Genomic DNA, 11453 nt, shown 5'->3' on the forward strand with positions numbered 1-11453 from the left:
AAACATTTAATAAGCAATTGAAAAGCAATTGACATCAAAATTTTCAAAACAAAACATCCCAAAACAAGTTTGACCATTCAGTCAGCAAGAAGGGAAAAACTTTCCAGTTTTCAGTTTTGTTGCACTTTCAAAATCTGGCCACATCTCACTCAATGCAAGTTCAAATTAAGAATAGTTTACGGAGTTGTAAACTAGGTTCAAAATGCTACATTTCATTAGAAAGAATCGTTTCCAAAATCAGTTCACAAGTGAGAGAAAATCAAGCCACAAGATGCAGCTTCTCCATTCCTCTTGGACAAACAGTCACAACAGGACAATCGAATTTGTCGAATCACTACGGTTCACTCAGTTCGAACTAGCGGGTGATTTTTATACCGTTAGAAAGCTATGAATGTCTAGTTTCAAATTCCATAAACGGCACTTGATTTCAACTTTTGTACAAAGAGTTACATTCAAACAAAGAGCAACTGTTCGGCTGCCCTGACTACCATTTTCCAGATTTCTTCCATTTTCGAAAACCTTAGTTTTGAGCAACCAATTGAAATGATTTTTTGTAGACACTTTGTACACACAATATACAACATATAACCATCAATTTCACAGCCAAACAAGTACTAAAATTTCGAATTAAAACAGAGCAACATGGACAGAAAATTTCGGCCAGCTTGCACTTCCATTTTTTCTTCGATTTCCCTCCACTTTCTAACCGTAATTCTCTCATATAACGCATAAACAACATCAACCAAGCAACAAATCCTCAAGGCAGCCACCTATAATCCACCTCAAGACCGCTAGCCTAGTGATTAAAGTAAGAAATGAAACACCTCAAGTCCGCTAGCCTATTCCTTGCTTAGGGTTGTAAACCCATGCAAACTAAGTTTCATTCTTGAAGAAATTAGAAAGATTGAAGAATGTGAAGGGTTACCTCTTGAACCCTTGAAGAAACCAGAAAATTTTCACCCAAAAGCTCTCCAAGAAATTCCACAAGATGATGCCTTTCTCCAAACTAGAACTAATCTCCAAGTAGTATGTGACTTGGGTGAAGATTTGTGAGGGAAATGGAACAAGATTTGGAGCAAGATGAAGAAGCTTTCTTCCTTCCTTTTCCTTTGCTGTTTCGGCCGACCAAAGAGAGGAGAGAGAGAGTGGTTTGAGTTGTGTCAATCTTGTCTTGGAAGCTTGAAGAAATTGTGGCCAAAAGCTTTGCAAAAGGCAACTATGAATAGGGTTTGAATAGTGTTTCGTACTATCACTTTTCTCTCTTGTTTGTTGCACTAGTGCACAAATTTTCAAATGTAATTCCTTTAACACTGTATTTACTCACTCTTATGACTCTAGTATAACTTTCTCAAATCTCCGCTTAGTCGTTTCTACGAGCAATACGTGAACTTTCAATTTGCGCGCGATAAGGTGAAATTTACGAGCAATTCATGTAATGATAATATAATTAACTAATACTGGGATAAATAATTATAAAAATAATTATTTTAAGAATAAAAACATGAGTCCTCACTAGGAATGGGCAAAATTATCTGCTAACCCGAAAACCCGTCATATCCGATCCGATTTGATCCGAAAATTAGGATATCCGATTTTTATTATTTGATCAGATCAAAAGAGGGTCGGGTACCCGTTAAGATGCGGGGCAGGTTAGGGTCACATAATTAAAAACCCACGGGTACCCGATCCGCCCGCATATATATATTTTATTTTATTTTTATTTTTATACACACACTACAAAATAATAAGAACTAAATAAGTAATTTTATTCAACAAATTGCATTACAAATATGAGAGACTATAGTTTATTTACAAGATTCATTTGTAGAGGACATGATCTTATATTTTATAGAAAAAAATTTAATTAATGTGGAACATATATATTAAAAATTGTGCTACTTATTTCAAACTTTTATTGATTTCGAATTCTTATAATTTTTTTCCTTTATCTTATATTTTCTTCACATGCTTGTTTCTTGGTGGGAAACTTTTTTTTAGAAAAAAAATATTTCTTAAATCTTAGATGAATGTGTAAAATATAAAATTAAATTGGTATAAATCATTTTTTTAATAAAATGATAAATGGGGCGGGGCGGGTACCCGTTGACTCGGCCCTATCTCAACGGGTACCCGATTATAGGGTATCCGCTGATATGCGGGGGCGGATAAGGGTCAAAAAATGGCTGACCTGCAAGGTGCGGGTTGGATCAGTCAAATGGTGAATGGGGCGGGTAGCCGACCCGCGACCACCCCTGGTCCTCACAGTGGGTCAACTCCAAACTTTACGACAATGGAAGAAAATTTTGTGCTATATTACAACCAAGAGTTGTGGAAAAAACAAAAAAGCTAAAGTATTTACAAAGGGCATTTTGGAAAAATTATTTTTGGGAAAAACAGAGAAGCTAAAATGAACCAGCAACATTGGCCATTCCAATTCCACCAAGGATATTTTGAAAAAATTATTTTTACCCATACCAAATTCATGGGTAATTTTGTCTATCCGACATTTATTTAGGGATATCACTATCATTTAACTTTCGGCTATCAACTCCGTTACCAATTCAGTGCTTTGACTAGCATTCAAGATGATAAAGTGCCAAAAAATTAACATTAAGAGATAAAGTGAAATCGTTATAAACCTTATTGGGAGTTTTCGTGATTTTTCCCGAGAATTAATACTCCTAAATTCATACAGGACAGCGGAAGGCCTCTCTGTATCATCAACCTGCGTTTAACAATACCCAAAAAAAACAAAAAAGATATAGAGAGAGTTTATTATGCAGCATTTTATTAGTATCATGACTTAGTCACATTTCGAGGCAAGTCAACTGTCAACTCTGAAGTACTATTTCCAACTCTGCTAGGTGGAAGAAATTCCCTTCTACTTTTCTTTTTTCTCCAAAAAAAATCTTCATCCCTCGAAAAATGGCTAACATCCCAGATGCTGCACTGGGATTCATCCTACAAAACCTGAAAGAATCGGTTCAATACAATACTGAATTAATAGGTGGAGTGAAGGACAATGTTAAGGAGCTCTGTGAAGATCTTGAAACGTTGAGAGCCTTCATCAGGGAGTACACAGATAAGTACAGCGACAATGAGATCCTTGAAAAGTTAGCCAGTGAAATCAGGGGTGTGGTTTATCGAGCTGAGGATGCAATTGAAACATACATCTCTTGTGCTTCAGTGCAGAAATTGAGAAGGGCGATCAGCAAAGCTACCCATTTTGTTGATTATATTTCAGACCTTCGAGCTGTGGGGAAAGAGATTGAGAAGGTCAGCAAAGATGTGCAGGAGATTTACCAAAACAGGGCAGCACTTGGATTTGCTGCTATGCAAATTGAGGAGATATCCAACAGACGTCAAAAGAAGAAAAAGGTAATAGATGAACCACTACTGGTTTTTTGCTTTGTGTCTACAATACTTGGATTCTTGTAAATTTTTATGCTCCTAAGCCATTAAGCATCATTTATGATCTGGTGTTATTAAGTGCTTAAGACTGATGACTTTTTTGCTTGATAGATCTAAAGGAAGAAAAATTGATTGGTAAATCAGTGGTTTAAATTTAGTAGAATTCAAGTGGAATTAAGTCAACTAGAATTATGGGATAGGTAATACTTTGATTTGATAAGGGGATATTTGATCCATTGTTATTTCCCATAAATACCAGATGATGATTCTGAGGAATGTCAAAAAAAAAAAAAAAACAAAAAAGAAGGATATGAACGGAACTATATGGATAAAGATCTCAGTAACACATAACTTTTCAGTGATTTTTCATTAATTAACATCCTGAGCTGGATGAAATCCTACATAAGTCCTTTCTGTGTTCAAAGTTTATCTTTTGATTTTCAAGTGCTGACGTATCCCAGATATACTGCATGTCTTTGTAATGCCTAGGGTTTTTTAATTTGTTTGTAATCATCCGGAAGTTTTTTTGTAGAGTAATTACTGTTTAGTGTTCTTAAGGTGTAAAAGAAATGGATTTTGAGCCAAACTCTCTAGTGTCATTGCATCGCAATTTCATTTCTAAAATATAGATTGTAAAGAAAAAGCTCAATGCAGCCATTGTCTAGTCCAATCTGTTTCTTGATTCTACGTTGCAGTATGGTCATAAGTCATAACATTGTGAGTGGGATAAATATAGAGTGAGATGGATTGTGGTAAGTTACTCTTCAAGCCTTCTGTTAGGGTAAGCCCATTTGTATTGAATCAGACTCTTTTATCCATCACTGACGTGTTCTTTTCATACTTGCGTGGTCTAAAAAGCGGCCACTAAAAGAAACTTTTTACTTGCTCTATGCAGCCATTGTCTGGTCCAGTCTGTTTCTTGATTCTACGTTGCATTATGGTCATAAGTCATAACATTGTGAGTGGGATAAATATATAGTGAGATGGGTTGTGGTAAGTTACTCTTCAAGCCTTCTGTTAGGGCAAGCCCATTTGTATTGAATCAGACTCTTTTATCCATCACTGACGTGTTCTTTTCATACTTGCTTGGTCTAAAAAGCGGCCACTAAAAGAAACTTTTTACTTGCTCTATATAGTGGTCGCTAAAGAGGGAAAAAAAATTCACTTGGCAGGTATTCAAAAGCAGATTAGTAGTTACCACATTTCATTAATCACCCCTATGGAATGTCCTGTCTTTTGGTTTTGAATTTCCAAGTGTGATATATCTACCATTTAATTTACAGACTCCAGTGGTTGAGGAAGATAATGTGGTTGGTTTTGATGACGCGGCTAAAGAAGTAATTGAGCTTCTTACAGGAGAATCAGATGATCAATCGGATCAACTAGAAGTAATCTCAATCATTGGAATGCTTGGCCTTGGGAAGACGACACTAGCCAAAAAAGTTTTAAATGACCCTAAAATTGAGTATGAATTCTATACTCGTGCATTTGTGAATGTGTCTCAAGAATATGAAAGGAAGGAAATGTTCCTCAAAATTTTGGGTCAGTTTACTCAAATTACTGATCAAATGAATAAGATGTCCGATGAACAGTTGTGTAAAGAACTCCATGATCAATTGAAGACTCGAAAGTATCTGATTGTGATGGATGATGTGTGGACCAATGAAGCATGGGATCAGCTCAAGGGTGCTTTCCCCAACAATAATAAACGGAGTAGAGTTCTAATAACAAGCCGACACAAACCTGTAGCTGTTCATGCTAATCAAAGTATTGATCCTTATTTTTTGCGGTTTCTGTACCCAGAAGAGAGTCGAGAGTTATTGCGAAGAAAGGTTTTTGGAAACAATTGTTGCCCCTCAGAGTTGGAGGCTTATGAACTGCGCATTTTGCAGAAGTGTGATGGACTACCATTAGCAATAGTGGTAGTTGCAGGTATACTTGTGAATCATCGAGATAGAACAGATTGGTGGAAGAAAGTAGCTGAAGATGTGAATGATTATGTTGCAAGAAAACAAGAGCAGAGTTATGATGTGATCAAGCTAAGTTACAATCACATGCCATATTATTTGAAGCCATGTTTTCTCTACCTTGGAGTCTTCCGTGAAGATTTTGAGATCCCGGTGTGGAAGTTGGTTCGGCTGTGGATCGCTGAAGGATTTATTCCACGGGATGGGTGTATGAGTCTGGAGGATATAGCGGAGGATTATTTGGAGGAATTGGTGGACAGAAATTTAGTAATGGTGGGGCACAGGAGGTTGACTGGTCAAATAAAAACATGTCGAATTCATGATACTTTGCGTGACTTCTGCAAGAAGGAAGCTACGAAAGAAAATCTTTTCCAAGAAATAAAAAGGTTTGATCAAGCCCCTTCTTTTTCTGCGGACCGTTCTTCTGATGGTTTTCGTCGCTTGTGTGTGAATGCATTTGTTGCTGATTATATTAAATCAAAACCATCTGGTGAATTTGTCCGATCATTTCTGAGCTTTGCCAAGGATGAAACCACTTTGCAACCCGAACATGTCTCATTGATCCCTAAAGCCTTCAAACTTCTTAGAGTTTTAGATGCTAGATCACTCATTTTAACCCGTTTTCCCACTGACTTGCTTTACCTGGTTCTTTTGAAATACATTTCTGTCTCTTGCAACTTCAAAATCCTTCCTGAGAAACTGTCAAATCTCTGGAACTTACAGACTCTCATAGTAGAAACATCATCTCGTACCCTTGAAATTAAAGCAGACATATGGAAGCTTCCACAACTAAGACATGTACACACTAATGCTTCCACAAGTCTGGTAGAATCTAAGAAAGAGCTCATTAATAATGCACACTTGAAAACCCTTTCTACAATTTCACCAGAAAGTTGCAGAGCAGAACTGTTTGTTAGGGCTCCCAAACTCAAGAAGTTGGGTGTATGTGGAAAACTAGTTAATGTCATACAGCCCACTGGTCAGTCTAGCTTGTTTGCCAACCTCTTCAAATTGGAAGACCTTGAAAATTTGAAGCTGTTGAATGATGATATTACTTTTAAGTTACATGCTCTTCCTCAAGAAAACATGTTTCCCAGGAAGCTAACCAGGTTGACTTTACTAAATACCTTGCTCGATTGGAAGCACATGTCCACATTGGGAAAGCTGGAGAAGCTTGAGGTGCTGAAGTTGAAAGATAATGCATTTCAAGGAGAGCTGTGGCGAACAGAAGGTGGTGGTTTTCGTAATCTTAAGGTTTTGCACATTGGCAGTACAAATTTAGTGATGTGGAAAGCTTTGGCTAGTCATTTTCCCATACTAAGAAGCCTGTTCCTCAGGCATTGCACTAAGCTTGAGGCTGTCCCATCTGGTCTTGGAGATATAGCTACCCTCCAAGAAATTGACCTCTACTGTACCAACTCTATGGTCGCTAAATCTGCAAGAAACATTCAAGTTTTGAAATTGAAGGTTCAAGCAAATGATAAGAACAAAAGAGGAGCTGCATTTAAACTCTCAGTTTATCCTCCAGATCAGTGATTCCAACACAAATAAGCTCATAATTGCTGCCTTAACAGGTTAGTAAAAAATTTTGCTTTCTATTCTAATTTCGCTCAAGGTTCTTTTCCCTTCAAAGTTCTATTCTACATGCATGGAGTAATTCAAAATATAGGAGCTAGACTATTTCAACAGCTAACAATTGCTACTTAATTGTTCTTCTTCCTTCTAATTTTTTTTAATTAATTTGCAGAATGTTTAACTTCTGTAAGAGGAAGGCCGTGGATCTACATTGCTGGTTGAAACATTGGGAAGCAGGACAGTTGAGTAGAAATTGTCTCAACTAGATCGTCTGGGACTAAGTTTTCAGCTGGAGAACTGAACTTCTGTATTGAGATTTTCTACTTGTCGCTTTCATGAGAGCCCAGGATTGTACTTCTTTTTTATTCTGGTACTCTTTCGGCAAATTTAACTAGCCTTTGTCTTATATCTCCTCAATTTTTAAAAATTAAGTCTTCTTTTATTCTCTCCCTGTATTGATAGCTGTCAATGTTACACCCTGACGGCAACAGTCATTCAATCAATAAGAAAACTTGCGTTCCAGCTAAACGCAAAAGATAAAAAGAAAAAAAAAAGAAATCTGCATGTTTAAAACTTTTATCATTGGAGAAATTTCTGAAACAATTTATTCAAGAGCAGCACTTGAAAAATGAAATGAATATAAATGACTTGGATTTGCCTGGAGTCAAAGTTTTTGCCTTGGAGGAGGTGAAGTATTTGAAGTTATGCCTCTTACGTGAAGTCCATGTATCATCCTTAACAAGATTGCGAAGTCATCCATTTGAAGGCGTTTTCGCTAGTAGCTACAAACTTCATGCCTTTAAATTGGCTGAGTAAAATATTAGGATAAAAAGCATACATGCTAAAAATTTTTATTCAAAAAATCCTATGACGTGAACATGGAAGCCATCCAAAATGCGATCTTCATTCTTAGGGTATTAATGTTCATGGTCTTTCAAGTAAAGTTTCAAAACAAGGCGTTGCTGTGGATGGTGGTCGAAGAAAAATGTAGAAAAAGGAAGCAGAAGCAGATTCGCGACCCGATCCGCGAGGGACCAGGCCGCGGATGCACTTTCCCCTATTTTAAACATGAATTTCGTTCTTCAAAAGTGAACTTTTGGTGATGATCAGCGTCATGACTGGGCTGGTTTTCGTCGAATCAGTTTTTGCTATTTTTAGGTCATTTGTGTAATTTTTAGGTTATTTTCTATTTCTAGGTGTTCGTTTGAATCTTGTAAATCTATTAAGGCATATCTATCATATGTGAAGACCCGAAATTTTCTTTATTTTATTTTATTTTACTGGCTTAATTAATTATTTAATTCGACTATTTAAAATTCATTTATATGGAAAAACGCCTCTCTTATGTTTTTAAAGCGTTTTATTAGAAAAGTTACTTTTCGAAAACTCGTTTAGTTCGGAACAACAAGTACATATTTTCGAAACTATATTTGAATTAAGGGTGTATTAATTTTGGAAAAGTAAGAATGCTCAATAGTGAATTAAGAAAAGTCGTGAGGACTCGCAAAATTTATTTATTTTGAACTCCTGTTACGAGTTTATTTAAATATTTAATTGCCTGTTTGCCCGGAATATTATTTTCTAACATTTTTAGACCCAATTACATGGAACTATGACTTACATGTATTTTTAACATGGCTTGTTATGGAAATTAATTTTTGAAAACTCGTTTAGTGAGAATAGTGAATACGCGTTTTGGAAACAGTGATTGATTTGGAGATACAGTGAGTTTGGAAAATTGGAGACTTGTACATTAGTCTTAAAATAGGTATTTTTATGTTTAAGTGCTCAAATATTAGTTAGTAATATTATCGTTATAAGAATTTCTTAGAGATTTTGCGTTATCGCGCTTAAATTGGAAATACGCGTTTTCACACGCGCGATTTAATTGAGGGACTTTAGACCCTTATTTTGGGACAATTAAGAGTGAATAATATTTATATGAATGGAAGTGCATTAGGGGTTTAGTGCACTAGTGCAACAAATTTGAGAGGAATCGAACACGAAACGCGCGGGAAAAAGAGTTGACTTTTGAATCAATGAGAGCCACACATTTTAGTTTCACATGGGAGCATCACACTAGATTAAAACTCTCCACATACTTACCTCAATTGCTGACTCTTTTTCTTCCATTCCAGCCGTGCACCTCAAGAGAGAAAAGAACCAAGTTTCTTCTTCAAATCTTCACTAATTCTCCACCAAATCACCTCAAACTTTGAACACACCTTGTTAAGCACTTGGTGATCATCTTAAGCTAGAAGAAGACATCATCTCACGGTTTTTCTTGGAGTTTTCGGTGACCAAAATTTCTGGTTTTATCATCTAAAGAGGTAATAGACGATCAACCTCTTGAATCTTAGTTTATGGAAGTAGTATTGCACTTATAAACTTGTATTTTCATGTGGGTAGCTTTATTTATGTTGGATTTTGGTGTGTGGGCTCTATGAACTCCCACAATGACTTGAGGACTGATTTGATGATTGATGATAAAATTAATGGTGGTTTAGTGCTTAAATTAGTGGATTAATGTTATATTGTTAGTAAAAAATCAAAAGAGGTGCTTAGAGCAAAAGTGACCGTTTTACCCCTGCCTTGTCCGACCTTTTTTGTGCAAAATTTTGAGGTTCTAATGGCTTGTTTATATTGTTTACATGTTACATTGGTTGTGTAAAAAGTTTCATTGAAAAATAACATGATTTGGTTGGTTAAATGTGTTGAATTCCAAAGTTCACCAAATCTGGAAAATTTTCCCGGATTGCCCAGGCAGTCATTTTGTTTCGGCTATATCTTTTTCCTCCGATGTCATAATCTAGTGCCGTTTGTGGCACTGGAAACTAGACATCCTCAGCTTTACAATGGTATAAAATAGGCATCCTGATTCCACCCGAGCAAATCATACCACTCATTTGAACTTGATTGTTCTGTTTCTCGGGTTCACTGGAAGGCAGAACAGGAACTACAAATTGATGCTCAAATTGGGGCTAGTTGTGGACAGATTTCGAAAATGGTTTCTTCTGAGAAATTGTAGTTTTATGAATGTGTTTTCTAACGCCACCAACCACACTCAATTCTGAGTTGAATTAAGTGAGTTGTGGCCAATGTTTGAAACTGACTCAGTTATGAAATTCTTCATTTTGGACTGATCCTTAACTAATCTTAGTTTGGGGTTTGTTATCCGAAATATTTGGTGTTAATCACCTATCAAATGTACCTTGGACATATCTTAGACATTATATACTGAAATGAACCATGTTTGAGGTGTTTTATTGGCCAAACGTTTTGAAAACGGAAAAACGGAAGTCCAAGGCAGATTTGCCTAGGAACTTCTTGGGACTTTAGTGATTTCGTTAACCAACTTTCTGAATGAATTTTCCTATGAAATTTGGTAAAGGAATAGCTCTTATATGGTAGGATAATACTGCCAAATTTGGTGCCATTTCGAGTCCATTTCAATGCTTAACCAAGGTTCCAAAGTTGTGAATTAAACTTGGAATTTACTTAACAGTTTCACATTTTCACTAACTTTGAGCTACCATATCTTGGTCCTCAAAACTCCGATTCTTGCTCCGCTTGTTTTTCTTTAAACTTTGATTGTAATTCTAATTGTGTTACAAATTTCGGAGGCTAGTTTGCAACGTGTGAACTTTACCGAATTTCCAAAGTTGCCCAAAAACCAACCTTGAAACTGTCTTGGTATTCTAAAGCAGTAACTTTGAGCCAACTTTTGAATGTCATCCATTTGGAATCATGGAAAAGTGTCTTCTAGAAACTTTTAGTACTTGGGAAGTAGTTTCCAACGGTACTAATTTTTCTAATTTTTGACTCGTAGAGAGTGAGATCTGATTTTTCAAAGTTTACTGTCGAATCTGGAATTTCCGAACTTAAAGGAAATTGAGGGTTTCAAACTCTCCATTTTCCTCCGATATTGCTAGACCGTTTTAAACTTGATTTCAAAGACGAAAATCAGATTTCTCTTGTGTTTGTGAACGCCACTTCCGAGGCTCGATTATAAATAATTAAGGCTCAATTCATGAATTTTCCTTAGATTATACACTAGTACAACCTTCTTTGATAAGTAGAGGTTCTAAGTGATAGTGTATAATAATTGATGGTTATTTGCTCAGGCGCCCAAGGGCCTAAACACTTGTTTGTGTACTTACTCACTTGTTCTGAATAGGTGAGTGTTCCATATAGGAGTACGTAATTTGAATAAGTTTGTGACATGCTTATTCCATGATCATTAAGTATTAAGTGTTTCATGTTAAGTATTTACTACACTCATGCATATTTAAGTAATGTATATTTGAATTATTCGACATGAAATGTTTGAAGAACATATTTACATGACTATTTGAATTACTCGACATGAAATATTTGAAGTGCATATACTTCAATTACTCGCCATGAAATACTTGAACTGCATATTTATGTGATATGTTTAAATGATTAATTATGCAATGGCTGCATAAGTCGGTTGGAGTGAATCTCCTCGACTCTTAC

The 11453-nt window shown here is 36.1% G+C and overlaps 1 protein-coding gene across 2 annotated transcripts; it reads left to right on the forward strand.

Annotated features, from left to right (window-relative positions):
• Positions 1-2804: 2804 nt before the first annotated feature.
• LOC113727367 (putative late blight resistance protein homolog R1A-3) lies at positions 2805-7395 on the forward strand. 2 transcript variants are annotated; one of them, XM_027251494.2, is made up of 4 exons: positions 2805-3378; positions 4695-5764; positions 6476-6952; positions 7126-7395. In XM_027251494.2, exons 1-3 carry the CDS (start codon positions 2926-2928, stop codon positions 6912-6914), a joined length of 1962 nt encoding a protein of 653 aa, XP_027107295.1. In that variant the 5' UTR covers positions 2805-2925; the 3' UTR covers positions 6915-6952; positions 7126-7395. The 2 variants fall into 2 exon arrangements, with proteins under 2 accessions (XP_027107295.1, XP_027107294.1); XM_027251493.2 differs by having other exon boundaries at positions 4695-6952.
• Positions 7396-11453: the final 4058 nt, after the last annotated feature.

The sequence above is a fragment of the Coffea arabica genome, chromosome 2c (genome assembly GCF_036785885.1).
Source record: "Coffea arabica cultivar ET-39 chromosome 2c, Coffea Arabica ET-39 HiFi, whole genome shotgun sequence".
In the NCBI taxonomy this organism is placed as follows: domain Eukaryota; kingdom Viridiplantae; phylum Streptophyta; class Magnoliopsida; order Gentianales; family Rubiaceae; genus Coffea; species Coffea arabica.

Excerpts from the sequence above, each read along its gene's own strand:
- LOC113727367 (XM_027251493.2), top strand. The coding sequence starts at position 2,926 with ATGGCTAACATCCCAGATGCTGCACTGGGATTCATCCTACAAAACCTG. Across the intron at positions 3,379-4,694 it reads GACGTCAAAAGAAGAAAAAG|ACTCCAGTGGTTGAGGAAGA; the intron begins GTAATAGATGAA and ends TTTAATTTACAG.